This window comes from Panicum virgatum, chromosome 4K (assembly GCF_016808335.1).
Source record: "Panicum virgatum strain AP13 chromosome 4K, P.virgatum_v5, whole genome shotgun sequence".
NCBI classification, from domain to species: Eukaryota; Viridiplantae; Streptophyta; class Magnoliopsida; order Poales; family Poaceae; genus Panicum; species Panicum virgatum.
The window spans coordinates 14,032,582-14,052,293 of record NC_053139.1 but is presented as its reverse complement, the minus strand read 5'-3'; the positions used below and the strand labels follow the sequence as shown (position 1 = coordinate 14,052,293).

The 19,712-nt window shown below is 43.4% G+C and overlaps 1 protein-coding gene across 1 annotated transcript; it reads left to right on the top strand.

Annotated features, from left to right (window-relative positions):
- Positions 1 to 736: 736 nt before the first annotated feature.
- On the top strand, positions 737 to 1,505 carry LOC120703240. The gene has a single exon (XM_039987268.1). The coding sequence runs from the start codon at positions 845 to 847 to the stop codon at positions 1,232 to 1,234; it is 390 nt and encodes a 129-aa protein (XP_039843202.1). The 5' UTR covers positions 737 to 844; the 3' UTR covers positions 1,235 to 1,505.
- The last annotated feature ends 18,207 nt before the right edge of the window (positions 1,506 to 19,712 follow it).

Genomic DNA, 19,712 nt, shown 5'->3' with positions numbered 1-19,712 from the left:
TGAAATAAGGACACATACACACACGTCACGATGTGATAAAAAGATGATGCAGATGACTAGATGAGGATGGGAAATCCCTTTGCATATTGCGAGGCGTCTGCAAGCAAATGAAAAAGCATCCATCCATGAGGACGGCTTTGCTTCCTCCGGGCGACCGTCATGTGTGTGCGATATCCGGCGAAAAGCCCGGCCGGCCTGGAGAGCCACTCGATTCCATGTCCACTACGTACCTAAGCAGCTTTATTTGCCCTGCCAAAGTGAAAAAAAAGGAGAGGAGCTACAATGCGTACCCCATGGATGACACAGCATCCACTGTACTGCTATTACCTTGCTTCTTTTTTTAACTTTCTTTATTCTCTGGAGCATAGAATTAGCATCAGTTAAGCTGGCAGAAAGATATTCGCGAAAGAGGCACCTGTCGAGTCACACCGTTGGCCGGAAATGAAAATCGATCTCCTAGTTGGACCCGTCGCTGAGATGGGTCTACTTGTCGGTCAGTGCTTTGTTTGGCACGTACACGAGGGCAACTAAATAATGCGAAGCAGGTAGCCATCAGAGTACCGGTAAAGCAAATCCTTTCCTTGTAAACTAGTAATACAATACATCGCCGTGCCATGTCCATCACACAAGCACAAATCTTTTTTTTTCTTTTTTGGAACATGACAAATCAAAAGAGATGAAGGTGACGTGTCCATCTGCCGTTGCCAAGAGTACCATGCATAAATACACACACGATCATCACATTGGTGATTCGGCCAGCATTGGCGACACCACCGTCATAGCAGTAACAACACTATAGCCGGCTAGCAGTCAAGTTTCCTGAGCTCCACCGGCGCCGGCAAGGATGGAGGATCACTTCGACTCCGACCAGAAGGTCTCCAAGGGCGACGACGAGGGGGCGGCGGTGAAGCCGACGAGGAGCTTCCGCTACGAGGACTACAGCACCAGGCGGGTCTTCCTGCGGAGCTACCCGCTCCAGTGGGACTGGTCGCCCGTGCCGGACGACGACGAGAAGCACGGCCTGGGCGGCGGCGGCGGCAGGGGGTGCAAGAGGCTGCAGCTAGTGGAGGTCGTGGTGGAGTGGGGCGAGGACAAGCTCCTGCTGCTCCGGAGGGCCAAGAAGCGCCTGGCGCTCTACCTGCTCGGCTGCCACTACCGCCGCCGCCCGGCGCTGCCGTTCAGGTCCGGCGGTGGCTCGGGCTCCTGCACCGCCACCATGCTCACGTCGAGGTGATCGATGCCATGACTCGCTAGCTCGTGCGTGCCCAGCATGCCGCGGTCGATCGATCGATTCATCAACGTATGTTCTTGGCAGTATTTGCTTTGCTTTGCCCTCTCAATCTATAGAAATAGGAATATATAGAATCATGTGCTGGAGGCTGTGGTCGCACGTTCATGTACATTTTTCAGTGAAAGTTGTTAAGAGACATTGCAGAAAGTTATAGATCCCAGGGTATTCTGGGAAGGATTAATTGGTAGCTACAAAGATAGCACTATCGTTTCAAGAGGAAACAAATAAGAGAAAAGGCAAAAGGAAGCACATACTACTTTGCCGAATAGGGCTGGGCATTCGGGAGGAACCGAACCGATCGCTTCCCTTGCAAGTTCGGTTCCTGTAAAATAGGAACCGATCGGTTCTTTTCAAAGACAGGAACCGAGCCAATTCGGTTTCGGTTAGTTCGGTTCGGTTCTCGGTTCCAGACCAAAGAACCGAACTTTCCTAGGAAGCAGGAGCACGCCGGACAACAGGAGCTGGCCGGGGCACTAGGCAGGGCGGCCGGAGCGCCGCGAGCCCGAGGCTGGGCTGATGCAGGTGGCGGCGCAGCGCCGCGCGCTGGTGGAAGTCGGTGGTCGCGAGCGTCGGGCATTGGCGGTGCCGGCGATAGCGGCCTCTGGCCGGGGCGGCGGGCGCTCGACGGGGGCGGGGGCCGAGGGCGGCAGGCGCTCCCAGAGGGCGACGGGCGGCCGGCCGCTCGCCGGGGATGGGGGCTCGCCGGGGGTGGGGCTGAGGGCGGCGGATGCGGGCCGGAAGTGGGGGCCGAGGGTGGCGCGCGCTCGCCGGGGGTAGGGATGAGAGCTGAGGTCTGGGGCGGCGCGGCTGGAGCGTTGGGTGGTGGAATTGGGATGGGGTTGGGGGTGCGGGGGGATTGGGTTGCTCTGGCCGGCTGAGGGTTAAACTTAGGGTTTCTTGTTGGGCCGGTGACATATTGGGCCTAACTGCCTAAGTGGGCCAAATTTTGGTTCTTCGGGGAACCGAGCCCAAGAACCGAAAATACCAAGAAACTTCGGTTCCTCTGATCATGGAACCGAACAGGAACCGAACTTCTTCGGTTCCGGTTCCTTCGGTTCTGGTTCTCTGTACCTTCGGTTCGGTCCTCGGTTCTCGGTTTATTTTGCCCAGCCCGATTGCCGAATAATTTCTTGCATTGAGATTACATAGTACAACTCACGTACTTGCAATATGAACATAAAAGCGCAAACTCTACCTCTATGACCATCTTCGAAGACGGAGCTAACAAATTCTCGATATTGACGAAGTCATCGCGCAGGCGTCTCACTATCAATGGAAACATCACTTACCACTGAAAGCACAACACCGTTAAATTCTAGGAAATTTGCTCCAACGGGGAGTCGAACTCAGAATCTAAAGTGCTACCGAGGCTTTTACTGGACTGCAAGCCTTTGTCGAATAATTTCACTACAATAATCCGATTATGAATTGGGACCTTTCCAAAATATATATTTTACTCCCAAAAAATTCCCTCCTCCAACCGTTCTTTTTTTTCAAAACAACTTTGAAACATGCCATGTCATCTAAGGTGGTGGGACCTTGTTCCTAGACCGTACCCTTTCATCTCATTATTTTTTTTGTTGACCAATACGACCAAGAGACTGTGGGTCCTGCAATCAAACCACTGACGTGTGGGTCATGTCATCTAAGGTCGTGGGACCTTGTTCCCTAGAACCCCCGTCTCATCATTTTTTTTGTTGACCAATACAACCAAGAGACTCTGGGTCCTGCAATCAAGTCAGTGACTTAACTCTAGAGGATCCCTCCCTCCCAAAGCGATGGTACCACTACCGGCGCGGCGGTGCGAGATGAGAGGGAAGGAGCCAGGGAGGAGACGGAGTGGACAGAGTTGGCGTTGGGCTTGTTGGGCTCGTATGTGTTGAGCTGGACGGACTGCTTGAGCTGGCTCGTAAAATTAACGAGCTTAAAGCTCGGCTCGTAAAAAAATGCAACAAGCTGAGCTAAGCTAGCCATGAGCCTAGCAAAGTTAATGAGATATGAGTTTTTCGTTCAGCCTTACCCATTGTGCCCTTGCAGTGTGCTAGACAAAATTAAGGATACCAGAGCAATTTTTCCGCAGAACAATCTTTCTCTTGTAAAACAAAGGTCAACTTTCTTAAAAGTATGGACCAAATTGGAGAGTTGTTCATTCTAAATTGCATCACTATACCACACAAATCTAATGTAGAGACACTTCTGTATAGACATTTTATAATTTGTCTTTATAAATATGTCAATGTATTGTAGAGACATTTTTGTGGCACTTTCGAAAGCGTCACATGTATTGAGACAATACTTGAGGAATTTTAAATCATAGACATTTTTTAAGTTATTTCGTAAAATGTCAATACTTATTCTCTTGGGGGTAAGTTTGAGACACTTTATTTTTTTGACCTTAGCCCGTTAGAGTCATAATTTGAGTCATTCCTTTTAATATCTTGGGACACTATTTAGATCATTGAGGCGCATTATAGAATACTCATAAGAATTATACTAAGTATATGAGTAACAATTATTGTAAGGGTGAGAAGCTTAGCAAGCTGAGGATTGTGCCATATGGTGTGAGGTCTTGAGTTCAAAGCTTCAAAGCTGCATCATTCATGTTCTTCAATATTTTTTTAGTGCACCTAGAGTGTAGAGATATAAGAATGTGTCATTAAAGTTGCCTTATAGAATATAGAGACAATTAACAAAGTGTCTCTTCAATCAAATAGACACTGAACGTAGTGGCATCTCTATGACATAGTAAAAAAAATACTCTACGATTACGTAGAGACAACCTAAAATGTCTCTAGAAGCTAAAATAGCGTCTCTACATACATGTTTTGTATATGTAGCTATCATATATGAATATGTGGGTAGAATAGCTAATGGCAAGCTGGGAATTGTTGATGGAGTAATTAGCGTTACCTGAGAAGGAAGCAATTAAGATAAGGAAGAGGTGTGCACATGCTACTGCTGTAGAGAAGGGCTTGAAAGGGAGATTAAGCAGTTGCGAAAGGGAGATCTCATTTACTTAGACAATTGGGACTTGTGCCCCCCTGTCGTCCACACCCAGATTATAAAAGAAAACCGAATGTATAACTATATGTATGTCAGGATCAAGTTCCATACATATAGTGATGTCATAATGGAATAATGAGTAACAATGTCACGTAAAAGAGACTTACAATGAATAAAAGCCTATCAGAGATATATAGCCTATCCTAGAAACGACGGATCTACACTTCACAGGCAATCGACCGGGGGTTGCGTACGCTTAGAACTCAGCAACATCTTCAGCTTCATTGTAACTTTCTTTTCTGAGCAGTGTGGTTATAGCAAGGGTGAGCAGATGTCGTACTCAGCAAGTATATTAGGAAATAAATGACATGAAAGGCTTAAAGTAAGGATATAGGCTGGCTGAATAAAGCAGTAAATATTTTAAATTAATAGTTGAACATTAAAGCCTATTTACTAAATAATATATGAAACTATTCTACATTTATAAAAAAAGAAGTTGATAACTGAATAATAAATCAAGTTTGGAACTTTAAATATCTCAATTAAAGTTTAGATTCTAATTAAGTAGACATGTGAGGGTCCGAGCCGCTCTTGACCGTGAGCACGGCTGATATATCAGTTTTCACTCTGCAGAGGTTGCGCACTTTCACCACAAGTCGCGTAAAAGTTCAAAAGAACTTAGGACCCAACCATGCTGTTATAGCTAGGCACAATACCACACTTTCTTAGGTGTGATTGCATAGGAACGCTACGAGGCCTTTACAAAGACTCCCTAACCAGTAGTACCCCGCTAAGATTTCAGCCGCTAGGCGAGTGCACCCTCCCCCAAAGCGAGTGTACCCCGTAGGCGTACCAAACACCTTTAGCAGGCCGAGTACCCCTCTTAAACCTAGTCCCCCCTCTTGCGCCTTTCGGTAAGCTACTAGCAAGCTAGAGAATCTAATTAATCAGCCAAGACCAGAGCCATATAGTCCTTGTGGTTGCGCTGTTTTCCCGGGTAGTTCTCCATTGTTGATTTTAATCAAGTTCACAAATTCACAATATTGTTCCAAAATGTATCAAGTGTAGAAGCAAGTCTCAAGAATTATTGTTGTAAACCACCCATAACTATTGTTTAGCAGCTAAGCAAACTACCCAAAACATTTTATAAAAGAAACACGGCTATTCAAGAATATAGATGATCAATAAGGATAATAGTGTTGACATCGTTTTTTGACACGTGTCAAGGAAGGTGATTTTTGTGAAGGGGAAGTGGCCGATTTGAAAGAAACCAAACGATGAACAGGGTTGGGATCGGCCGATGGAATCCATCCGATGGACCAGAGGAATATGCTTTGAAGATGCTGATTTGCCTGATCTGGTGCTCGGCCGATGGAGAGTTGCCAATGAAGTCAGGGAAGGAGAAGAGGATCCGAACTCTACAAAAATCTTGATAATTCGGTTGTAATATTTAAAGTAGATTATCTTTAGTAAGTCTTTTCTTTTAGGTTAAGTAATGTTTGCCATGATCGGCTAGGACTTAATAGCGCTAGGCTATATATATCAGTTGTAGGGGATCGGAAAAACTCGATACACATCCAATACAACAACAATTTACAATTCCTTTGCACTTTTTCGGCGACTTCGCCTTTTCTTTTCTTTTTCGATGAGTTCTTTCAAGTTGATCAAGGATGCCTCACATTCGAGCGACTTGTTTTGCTGGTGAGTTTTTGTTTTACAGAGTATATTTGAGCTTTAGCTACAGGGCGCATCGCTGTGGCTTCGTTCAAATCTATTAAAAAAATATCGAGTTTATCTAGACTTTGACTTCTGGGCGTATCGCTGTCGTCTCGTCAAGATTTGTTCACAAATTATCGATATCGGCTAGATTTTAGGTTTTCCTATGCTTTTTGACTATTATCAGATCTATCCGCTAAAAATATATTAAATCGGCTTTAGGTTTTGCAATAATACTTTTGTTATCTCAAGAGCCGGTTTAGATTTGTTTTTAGTTTACATCATCTAAGTTACACATTCGTAGCTTAGATCTTGTTTAATACGTCCAATCGGCCATCTCAAGCCGGTTTTGTCGTTTAGTGCATAAGCTAATCCTGCCAACGCGCTCGTTTATTACACGCCTGCATTTAATATCTTTTAGTCGTCTATTGTATCGGCAGAGCCTGCTGATACACCTGTGTGAGAGATATTCGGAATCCCAGTCGATACGATCTCAAATTTGACTTTGTCTTCTCCCTTGTCAATTTCAGGTCAAATTGACTAGCACGCTTGGTTGACTTTTTGGAGCTTGGCGAACACTTGCTCTCGGATTTCAGTGTGTTGATTTTTACGTCAACATATCTTTTGGCACGCCCGGTGGGACCGAAAGCTTCAATATGGTGGAAATCACTGATAAATTTGAAGTCAATGAAGAAAACCAGATTCTTGTTCCTGAAGACAAGCTCAAAGAAGAACAAAGAAAGGAATATGAGGAGCTGGTGGAGAGGTTTAAACATGAATGCCTCAAGTCGTACAGCGTCACCAGATCTGGTGAGGTGATCAAGAAGTTTAATCTTCCATCCTTCCAGCCATTGATAGAGGTTCAGCATGATAACAAGATGATGGACGCGGTTGGCTAAGCTGTAGCACAGGCCTTCATTAAGAGTGCAACAGTCATGAGCAACACAGTACACAATGCGGTGGTCAAGACTTTTACTGAAGCACGTTTCCAGGTTGCATGGGTCCTTGTTATATACAACCAGATCAGATACAATATGTTCCCTTAGAAGTGTCTATGGCAGTAGCTCTGTCGGCTCAAAACAGCCAGGCAAGGACGAGTAACAGTCTGGTGCCACCACAAACTACTACTACATCATCGACGGCTACGGCAGATCCTATCTATTCGACCACTCCGCCTGTTACTACATCTGAACAAGATGGGTCTGCATCCGTATTTCCAAAAGGATGGAATCCTACTACTGGGTATGGCATGCATCCATATTTCTTTTCTACGCCACCCAAGATGCAGTTTAATACATCGGCTTCTCAGCCGATGACCCCTCGGCCAGGTCCCGATGGGTGCTCAACAGGATGCATCAGCAACACAGCCGAATAAGCAGAATGCCTGGAGTCCGCAGATGACTACGCAAGCTAATGCATCGGAACCACCGCCGATGACCCCACAACAGCGTCTTGCTATCCTGCTTCAGCCTCAGTCTCCTTCAGAAGTATTCATTTCGCTATCTCCTCATCAGAAGGGAGTCAACTGGGTTTTCCACAATAAGGCAACTGGACAGATACGGTGTGTCAGTATACCGTAAATGGAATCTACTGATCAACAGTTGGCTAGTCCATTAGTTCCACAGCCGACGATGACTCAGCAAACACCCAATCTGGTGTTCCAGCAAGCGCAACAGATGCAATCGGCTGGACAGCCGATAATGCATACACCACAACAGCTTGCGATGACGGCCAACACAGCGAGCATGGTTTCTCCAGCAAGTTGATTGGAGTACAAAAATAGCTGAAGTGATGAGGGAGCAGTTTGGCTTGAGGCCAAAGCAATAATCTGTTATGTACAAGACTCCTTATCCTCTGGCTTACAATCAGATTCCTCTCCCACACAAGTACAAGATGCCCGACTTCACAAAGTTCTTAGGGCAGGGAGAAGTTTCAACAATGGAACATGTTAACAGGTTTCTTCTACAGTTGGGAGAAGCGGGCAACCATGATGCACTCAGAGTCCGTTTGTTCTCCTTGTCTTTTTTTGGATCGGCCTTTGCTTGGTTCAGGACCTTGCCAGCAAACTCCATATTATATTGGGCCGATCTAGAGAGACAGTTTCATCAGTTCTTCTACTCTGGAATTACTGAATTGAAGCTGACCGATTTGACTGGCTTGAGGCAGAGGAACGATGAATTGGTTGCTACTTTCATTCAAAGATTCAGAGATGTCAAGAACCGATGCTACAGTCTGGTTTTGTCCAATCAACAGTTGGCAGAAGTGGCATTTAATGGACTCCTACCACACATTAAAGACAAGTATGCGTCTCAAGAATTTGAGAGCATTAGCCAGATTGAAGCCATGATGTCAGGAGAGACTCGATCCTATGAATCCAAGAAGCCTTTTCAGAAGAAGATAAACTATGTGAAATATTCTGCTAATGATGATTCTGAAGAGGAGCAAGAAACGGTCGCATCGGCTGAGTGGATACAAAACAGCAAGAAGCTGGTGACGTGTCCGTTTGGGAAGAAAGAACCTGAGTCATATGTGTTTGACATCATTAAAGTTGACAAGATCTTTGACTTGTTATTATCGGAAGGGTTGATCAAATTAAAGCCATATCATAAGATCCCGTCGGAGGAAGAGCTCAAACATATGAAGTACTGCAAGTGGCATAATACCACGTCGCATGATATGAATGAATGCAAGGTCTTCCGGCCACAAATTCAGATGGCTTTCGAGCAAGGGAGGTTGTAGTTTGAAACTCCCAAGAAGACGATGAAGATTGACGGGCATCCTTTCGGGGCCAAAAACAAAGGTCCTTCTCAAGCCAAGGTTTTGACGTCATCATCGGCCAAGAAATTTGCGGTTGTTGATCCTAAAGCGCAGATAACGGCCGATGAAGTTAAAGGAAAGGGTCCACAAGAGGATGCTGGACAATCATCGGTGCCACATAGACGTGGCACATCTCAAATGTTGCTGAATAAGTTTCAGCGTGACTGTGAAAGGCAGCAGTGCAAAGAAGAGGAGGAATGTCGTGAGAAAGATCATTGGAGGTGTCCTTTATTTGTCTACTACTAGGAAGAGGGGTTGACATTGCCATCGGCATATGATTGTCCCGAATACAATGGTTAAGGCAGCCGATCATATAAAAGGCCACATCATGTTGATGAATCTTATCGACGTGAGCGCACTTCTGTGCATGATCGGCTAGGAAAAAAGGTATCCGTACATGATCGACTGTGGGGCAGGACCATGCTATGTGATCCTGCTGGAAGAAGAGTGCCTGCACATGATCGGCTAGAACAGATGGCCGATGACAGAGTGCAAGATGATCAGCCGATGCGGAAAGATCCAGAACGTGAACATGATCATACAGGTCAATCTCAGTGGTGTCTATGAGGTTTGACCAGGTCTCAGAAGCGACATGTTCAGAGACTACGCCAGCTGGAGATCATAGAGGAAGAGCAAGTGTTAACTCTAAATAAGAAGGGAGTCAAGACACAAGTCTGGCGTGTTAAGGCTAAGGCCGATGATGAATCGGCCAGTAACAGTTCCACACCAATCCAAGCAGTCGGTTCTTCAGAAAGTTCCTAATGGATGATTTCCTAGAAGAAGAGGGGAAGTTGGGGCATGGGTTTACGTCGGCCGATTTGCTAGAAGAAATTCATATCGGAGATGGTGATAGACCAAGGCCGACATTTATTAGTGCCAACTTGGATCCCAAATACAAGCAAGAGCTGAAGAGTTTATTAAGGGAATACAAAGATTGCTTTGCTTGGAAATACTATGAGATGCCTGGCTTGGATAGATCTATTGTGGAACATCGCTTGCCTATAAAACCGGGATATCGGCCATATCAACAAGGAGCAAGACGATGCAATCCTAAGATTTTGCCAGATATAAAGGCCGAGATTACACGGTTGATTGAAGCTAATTTTATTCGGCAATGTCGTTATGCCGAGTGGATTTCTAATGTGGTTCCTTTTTACAAAAAGAATGGCAAATTACGAGTATGCATTGATTTCAGGGATCTCAACAAGGCAACGCCGATGGATGGTTATCCTATGCCGATAGCCGATATGTTGGTAGATGCCGCTGCTGGGCACAAGGTGATCAGTTTTATGGATGGCAATGCTGGATATAATCAAATTTTTATGGCAGAAGAAGATATCCACAAGACTGCATTCAGATGTCCAGGACATCTTGATTTATTCGAGTGGGTAGTCATGACCTTCGAGCTGAAAAATGCCGGTGCTACGTATCAAAGGGCCATGAATTATATTTTTCATGAACTCATCGGTAAAATTATGAAAATATATATTGATGATGTGGTTGTGAAGTCAAAGGGGCACCCAGAGCATTTGGCCGATCTACGTAGGGCTTTGGAATGCACAAGAAGGCATGGTTTGAAGATGAATTCAAATAAGTATGCCTTTGGTGTATCGGCTGGACAATTTTTGGGTTTTATGGTACATGGGCGAGGAATTGAAATTAGTCAGAAGACTATATCAGCTATTGACAAAGTCGAAGCCCCTAAGACAAAGGTCGAACTTCAGTCATTGATCGGCAAGATTAATTTTATTCAGAGATTTATATCTAATCTATCCGGAAAAATTCAGCCGTTCAGCTCTTTACTGAAGTTGAAGGCCGATCAGGAGTTTGTATAGGGAGAGGAACATCAGAAGGCATTGGATGAGATCAAACATTATTTGGTAAATCCTCCAGTATTGGTTCCTCCCAAAAGCATAAATCATTCAAGAATTCAAGGGAAAATAAAGAGCTATATATTTTGTGAGCAGAAGATTGCTGGATGCTGAAACCAGGTATTCTCCCGTCGAGAGATTATGTCTTTGTCTGTATTTTTCCTGTACTAAGCTTAGACATTATTTATTATCGGCTGAGTGTGTTGTCATGAGCAAGGATGATCTCATTAAATACATGCTCTCGCTACCGATTTTAAATGGGAGAATAGGAAAATGGATTCTGGCCTTGTCAGAATTTGATTTGAGGTACGAATCGGTTAAAACAGTTAAGGGTCAAGCCGTAGCCGATTTTGTCGTACAATATTGTGGGCCGGAGCTAAACATGGTAGATCTTGTTCCTTGGACTTTATTCTTTGATGGATCTTCATGTGGGAATGGTTATGGGATTGGTGTGGTGCTGATTTCCCCTCGGGGGGCAAATTTTGAGTTTTCATTTCCAATTGAGGCATCCGCAACCAATAATCAGGCTGAATATCGTGCTATTCTCAAAGAAATTCAATTACTTTGAGAAATCAAAGCCGATGCTGTTGAAATTTTTGAAGATTCTATGCTAGTAATTAATCAATTAATTGGAGAATATGAGTGCAAAGATGATATTTTGTGATTATATCATGAAGAATGTCTCCAATTGCTGAAAGAATTCAAGAAGGTGACCATTGAGCATGTTCCAAAATTTCATAACAGTGATGCAAATCGGCTGGCTCAGTATGCTTCAGGGTATCGGCCGATGGAGGGAGTGACGACTTTGGAATTAACGGCCGATGACCCGAGGAAGGAGATTGTCGATTACTTGAAAGATCCCTCCAAGAAAGTAGATAGAAAAATCAGATTCCAACCAATCAAATATGTGCTATTGGAAGAAGATTTGTATTATCAGATGATTGATGGAGTTTTGCTCAAGTGCATCGATAAAGAAGAAGCAAAGGTGTTAATGGGTGAAATTCATGAAGGGGTATGTGGTTCTCATCAATCCGCCTATAAGATGAAATGGGTGATTAGGAGAAACGGGTATTTTTGGCCAACAATATTAGAAGATTACTTCATATATTACAGAGGTTGCCAAAAATGCCAGAAGTTTGGGAGCATGCAAAGAGCTCCTGCGTCCACCATGAATCCCATAATCAAGCCATGGCCATTCAAAGGATGGGGAATTGACTTAATCGGTCAGATATATCCGCCATCTAGCAAGAATCATAAATCATTTTGGTGGCCTCTGATTATTTCACTAAATGGGTTGAAGTAATTCCTCTGAAAAATGTTACATCGACGGAGATGATTGAATTTGTCAAGGAACATATTATTTATCGGTTTGGTATTCCACAGACCATTACGACCGATCAGGGTACTATGTTTACATCGGATGAATTTGAGGAATTTGCTACTGGAATGGGAATTAAATTGTTGAATTCTTCTCCGTATTATGCCCAAGCTAATGGTCAAGCAGAAATGTCTAATAAAGGAGTCATTAAATTGATCAAGAGGAAATTTGATGAATATCCTAAAAAGTGGCATACTATGCTTAATGAGGCTTTATGGGCATATAGAATGGCCTGTCATGGTGCGACAAAAGTGTCTCCATATGATTTGGTATACGGACATGAAGATGTTTTACCATGGGAGTTGAAGCTTGATTCGCGACGTGTCACGTTTCAGGATCAGTTGACGGCCGATGAGTATTCTGCTCTGATGAAAGATGAATTGGAAGATTTGGCTGGCCATCGGCTGAAGGCTCTTGTGAATGTTGAGACGAACAAAGCCAGAGTTGGCCGATGGTATGATAAAAAAGTGAAAGCCAAAACTTTTGAGCAAGGAGAATTAGTTTGGAAATTGATTCTGCCGATAGGAACAAAAAATTCGAAATTCGGTAAATGGTCACCAACGTGGGAGGGGCCATTCAGAGTGAGCAGATGCGTTCTTGGTAATGCTTACATTCTGGAAATGCTCGAAGGGAAAGAGTATTCTAGAGCTCTTAATGGAAAATATTTGAAAAGGTATTACCCTAGTGTTTGGGTGGATGCATAGCCGATTAATTGGGTTATCGGTTGAAATTATTATGGCCGATATGATACGTATCGCCCTTAGTGCAAAAATTTACACAATCCAGACTGTTCAAATTTAGGTCAAAGTTGATTTTTTGCACTGTTAGTTGGAAAGTTGTAGTAGAAGTTGGCAGGAAAGGGAAATACTTCATTAATAATATTGTTCACAAAAGGGCCGATCGGATGATCCGGCCGATACAGCAAAAGACTATTTCTAGGAAGATGCTACTCCTAGAAATCTAGTCATCAGCGAATACATTGCCGATGACCGCCTCTATGCTAACATCTTCAGAGACGGCGGCGGCTGCCATCTCCATGTCATCGGCGAGCTCCTCGAAAGCCCACCAGTCTTCGCTGCCCAGCGGGAGGTGAACCAGCTCGACCTGCCGGAAGTCATGGCCGGAGTGGAACTGGGCTGTGGTGAGGGCTACAGCGGCGCCATGACGGACCCCATGTCCGGCGATCTCCCGGACGAGGTTGGGGGTGTCCCGTAGGCAGGCGACGACAGTGTTGCCGCGAGTGTTCACTGATCCGATCGCGGTGGCTGCTGCGGCGTGGAGGGTTTGGACCTGTGACTCCAAGACTAAAGCAAAGTATCAGAAAAGAAAGTTAGAAAGACGAAGGGGGACAATGCTTTGGAAGGAGTGACTTACAGGCGACCCTGGAGTCGGCGGCGATGAGTTGGGCCCGGACAATGGCCCGGTCGGCTTGTGCCGCCTCTAGTTCGGAGGCGAGGCGCTAAGACCTGATGGTCTCTTCGGAGTAATTCTACAGAGCTCTCCAGAATGTCGGGGAGAGGGGAGCCCTCTGAGTTGGAGGAACCAGAAGAAGCGTCGTCACTTCACGGGAAAGAGGCAGAGAAATTAGAAATCAAAGTTGAACAAAAGCATGGCAATCCAAGATGGAAGAGGAGGACTTACTCCAGACGGCGGCGGATCGCCGGCGGGGCGTCAGAAGGACCCTCACCAAAACGCTTGAGGCCCGCCATTGCTACAGGAAGACCTAGGGTTTTTGCTGAAGGAGGAAGAAAGGAGGTGCTGTAACTAATGGAGGTTTGTTGCCGATACAAGAGCAAAGGGTGATATTTATGAACCAGTCTGGGTAGGTGAAAAGACGGAAGGTGAATCGACGCGTTGGAATTGCACAGACGGAAGGCAGAGGGCCAGGGGCAAAGAAGAGTTTTACCCGATTATACGGAGTAAGTCGTGTGCACGGGGTACGAGGAATGGCTCTAAATGCTGGCAGGAGCAGAAGGACGATCGTGGGTTGAAATAGTTTCGAAACAAAATAAATTACTCCGAAACTGGGGGGCATGTGTTGACACCGTTTTTTGACACGTGTCAACGTCCGCGGCCGGCCGGCGCACGTGGAGCCCGCTTCGCTGTGAGCCGTCCAGTGGGCACACAGCGAAGTCTCGAGTCGCCGTGTGTCGAGCCGGGGGCACACGACGAAGTCTTGATTCGCCGTGTGTTTTGGTCCCGGTGCACGGCAAATGGATTGTTCACCGTGTGTCCGAGGAATAGCACACGGCAAACGTAGAGGCACACGACGAACTAGCGGTTTCCGGTAGTGTTTGTTCTCCAGGTTTCATTTGAGAATGCTCTAAAAGGAGGAACCACAGCCAAGAGGGGTCACCGATTGAACCACTTCTCTCGGATCCTAGGAGCCTATCTCACTTGCAACAAGATGGGTCGAGTCAGTGCAATCTTGGTGGAATTGATGATGGCAGTGTTCTTCTGAGTCAAGTCCATGGTGATCCAGGCTTCTTTGAGTCTGAATCACCTTGGACATGTTGTGATCTATGAATATGCCATTGAGGAATGCGTGTAGCATGACTCTAAAGCGTGGAGCATAGTCGTGTAAGATGACGGAGGTATGGAGCCTATGGAGGATGCAAAAAAATAGGTTGAGAGTCAATGATGGACGAAATAGGCTATCAATATTATTCACTAGCAAATATGCCCATGTGTAACTACGAGTGAAAGCCACATTTATATAATTTATCACATGATAAACTAAGTGTTAGGGGGTGGCACATTCCTATAAATCAATGGACTATGAGTTGTGTGATGGCCTGGTACAATCTCAAAAACCCTATGATAGTCAACCCAATGCACATCCACTGAGTCTCCATGAGTGGAAACCCTATATTCGAGTGAATCCACCGGGCTAGATAAGGTATCTTAATTTGTATCCACTCATGCAGGCTTCTTGGCCATGCAGTTAACTGAACACTCTTCTCTATGATTTATATGCAATCATCTGTGCACCATGATATTCAATAATACATTCAACCAAATGTACCCTATGGGATATTGTTCAAGGAGTGGGGAACCTGGCTAGGGTTTTTCTTCTCCGTTTTTTTGGGGGTTGGGGGTGTAGGTAAAGGTAAGAGTTGGTGTTTCTACATTTTTGTCATCTCAACCCTCCAAATATGTGCTACGTGTACCTCCATTATCCAATTTCCAAAAACCAAAAATGAGTAATTTGCAAAATCTTCCATCCACCATACATACGAATTAAAAATAGTCAAATTTTGCCTATCTTTAAAAAGTGGTCAATATTTAACTCAATTAAACTTTCCATGAAAGCATTTAAACTTTGCTCCTCAAACAGATTATATTGAGTCACACGTTGAAACAATCATCAGAACCAGGAAACCAGATCGCTATCAAATGTTTACAGCTAGTAGGTGGATTAAGATCAAGATAAAATGCTTGCATGGAGTTGCACCTGTATATTAGGAAGAAAATAAGCTTTTTTTCATGTGAAAATGTATCCCCACTGTCTTGTAACACGCATGGGTAAGTGATAGTATTCATTTTAACTACACAAATTAAATCTTAAATTTTGGAGCATTAGTCTTTGAACAATATAATACGTGCATAGCCACCACCAGATGTTACACCTGCTTTATCTAATAATAACGAACTCATAAGTAAACAGAAAACTTGAACTAGTATATATATATTCAACATGATAATACCAGATGCTCAGGATATTGATAAAGCTGTTACATCATATACTACTACCACAATAAATTTTGAGAATCCTAAACATAAGCCTCATGGAACAAACTATTGTGAAAATTTAACCTTGCATACATAGCTGCAAGTAAAATACAAACTTTTCAGGATTGTTGCACCAGCTTCTTGGTTTCAGCCTTCAATATATTGGTGCACATCACCTTAACGACTTTCTATTATCACCATAGGAAATCTTTATTATTAGTCGTTGATTTCAAAAAGGGAATGTCGTTCCATGCATGGAGTCTTCAGAAATGGATCTAGGAGTAGGGCCTAGACGAAGCGTCAGATCAATCACTGGTGGAACTGGACGAGGAATTGTTCTGTAACCAACCTCGTTATGGTTGGGAGTCGTTATGCCACTAGATGTTGAACAGTTTAAACCCTGAATTGGAGTTGCATGTATAGGTTGTTGCATGTTTGGTATGTTGATTAACTGTTGGTTATGCCCATTCAACTGGGCCCATGGAGATCTAGCCTGCTCTGACATGACAACATAGCCACTATAAGATAAGATCTGGTTATACCTGTTTGTTGGCACATGATGAATCTGGATTGGTGGTTGTGGCACGGCTTGTTGCGCAGATCTAGGAGCTTGAGGCTTTGGTTGTGGGTTGTTGCATAAGAAATCATATGTATGGTCAGGGTAGTACTTGATGTGCTCAACAGTCCCCTTGGCCATGCCAGCCCGGACATGTTGTCTACAATGGGAGGCCATGGCTTGCTGACTTTGGGACTCCATGCTGCAATGTAAGCACACAAAAATGGGACTCTCTAGTTCCCTTGTCTTCAGATCAAATAGGATTTTTGTCACTGAAGGACGACGAGGAACTGGATGGGAATAGTAAGCCTCCCAAGCTTGACCCTCCATAGAAGAAATGTTTAAGGAGATTATTCTCTAGGGTTGCATTGTTCATATGAGAGGGATGGGGCATGCTCTTATAGGACCTGGGACAAATTTTAGTTGATTTGCCGCATTAATATCCCAAGTAACTCAGATTCACTTCTTGACATAGCATATCTATAAAAAAGATTTTTCTTAGATCTGGTTCATTATGGATAATATTTCTTAGGATATGATACATTAAAAACACTAAAACAGCATATCCAATTTAATTAATACAAAGATATGGTGTTGTAGTGAAATCAGAGAAGATATGCTCATAAATGTATGTTGGCTCTAAACTTTTTCTAAACTATCTTTGTTACATTCCAATGGATTTCAATCATATCTTATAGATTCCATTCTTTATTTGTAAAATAATCTCACAACTACAATATCCTTATGCTTGAATATATATTCTTGGGTATTCTCTTAGATGGTCGTTATAGTGTCATATAATAAGCATGATATATTGAAAAGTACCATTTCTATAAGGACTAAAATATTTGTGGTAGAGCAAATTAAATGAATCACAATGCCTTATTATAAACAAGAGTACAAAAATTGAGATAATTCCTTCAATGGAACAAAAATTATTGCCTCTTCCTTCAATGCCATAACAATTTTGGAAATCCCTTGAGTGCCATAGAAATTTTGATTCATCCCTTCAATGCCATTTTTGCCGCCATTCCATTAATGGGGTGTTAACAGAGGTGGGAAATGACCTCTTGATCAATCAATCTCTCCTTTTCCCTCTCTGTACCCAAAGGGGCACAGCAGCAGGGCGCGAGGACCCAGGTGTGCCTAGCCCCAATAATGCAGCAAGTGTAGGGTGCGCAGATAGCTGGAAGCACCCCCCACGCCTAGCTTCGCCTCCTACTGGGCCACCGACACGAGCTTGCATCGAGACGACGCGCCCGGGCCTTGTTCCCTACACCTGCACTGACGAGACGAGCAAGATGAGGAGAGGCAGGAGCCTGGGCATGGCTTCTTGGCTAGGGTTTTGTCTTGGGCTACGACGGCATGCACACCAATTCATGTATGATTTCTTCATATGCATATTCAATATGCATATTCAATATAAGATTGCAATAATGCACAAACATCAAATACTTAAAAAAATTATTAACTTTCAGAGTAATTCCATTTTTCATATATCTCGCTAGTGTGAGATACTGAAACTACATGGAGACAATGCAAACATCAAAGTTAAGGCATCTTATAGACCACAGTGTTACATCTATTTGCCTTCATATAAAAAATCAACATAAACTAAGCATGATCTGAAGGCGAACCACTTGTTTAAAAATATAACTCAGCATCAACTCAAATATACTAGGAAATAGAAACATAATTTAAAGCATTCCTATGCCTGAACACACGACATCCTCACAAAAACACACACAATTCTTGACACGACAGTAGCACTGTTGCTTATCTTTTTTTGTATCCTTTAATATTGATGGTTAAAAAAATATCATATTGTGCCATCAGAAAGACAAAATTGAAATCTACAACTTTCTAGTTATGCCAAAGTACACTGAAAATAATCAACATAGGTTAATCTTGAGGAAAACTTTAATATATATGACAATCTAACAGTAACTACAGCAGAACAGCCCACCTGAAAACACTTAACTGGATGTCTACAAATCATATGAAGATGTATTTTAATAATCTGAAAAATTTATAAAATTCCCTATACTTTCTAATTATACCAAAATGTCCAATTTAGTGGTCAGGTTTGCCTAAACTTCAAGCGAACACATTCCGCATAGAATTACAAGACTTAATAATTGTTACAATCAAACTTTGATTCCTTCCATCTGTAAACTCATATGAGGGTATACTATTTGTTGGAGGCTATTAATATCATGTAAAGCTGCTATTGCTGATTACTGCACAGATTCACCACGTGCTGACAATGGTGATGTGGGGAAAACTTAAACCTAGCCCTGCTAATGACGCGAACACCACCACGCGCATGTTATAAAATATCTAAAAGTAGCAGAACATCGGGAATGCAATACCTATGGTTCACCTTTAAAATAGTAAGGACAATGGAGACTATTAATTATGATCCCAACAACTCCCGGCCTCTTCTTTTCCCTTGTGTTGACATCACAGTAGGGGGTAAAATATGGTACTCAACAAATATAAAAGTATGATTGTCATACATTGAAAATTAAACCATGGTTTTAACAACCCTATGTCATAGTTAAGCATGGAAGTGAAAGGCTTCAACCTCATCATCTTTACTTAAGCACAAGTGTAAATTATTATATGATAAGACAAATGTGCAATGAAGTGTAATTAATCCTATCGCATTCCTACTAGCAATTGACATGAACATCATGGAAAAGAACAAAAAGGTGGGCTATGAATTCATCCATTTACATACTAGCGCATTAAGCTTCATTTTTGTACTAGGTAAAACATATATAAATGAAACAGACATACATATGAGAGACAATCTAGTGGTCCAAACTACATAAACAGGATATGATCAAGAACAATTTAAATGATGGTAGGCTTCATACTGGTATAGAGTCTAAATGTTTACATTGGTATTTCGGCAAATTCATTCTTTGAGATGGTAAAATGGCGAAGCCATATGTTTGAACAGGTAAATTGGCAAAAAGGTCATATATATTCACTATCAGCTATTCCCAAATTAGGAAAATCATGGATTTTCATTGTACAATTGCACGATGGATACTGGCCAGAGGTTGGTGGATCGGATGGGATGCCTGATCTCATGTGGGATTTGTCTGTGATAATCAGGGGAAGTAGTTGTCTGAGAGGATGAACGCAGCCGCACCAATAATATGGCCGGTGGAAGAAAGGCGGCCGGACCCGGACGGTAGAGGTATAACTCCTGGAGCAGCATGTCCTCTGCAAGTATGGGTACTACGATCAAAGCTTCATAGATGTCCAAGGTGTCCTCTTCTCTTGGTATTGCCCATCCCTTTTCTCCTAGCTTTGTGTTTATATGCTTAATCACTC

Coding starts and splice junctions, on each gene's coding strand:
- LOC120703240 (XM_039987268.1), top strand. CDS start 845: ATGGAGGATCACTTCGACTCCGACCAGAAGGTCTCCAAGGGCGACGAC.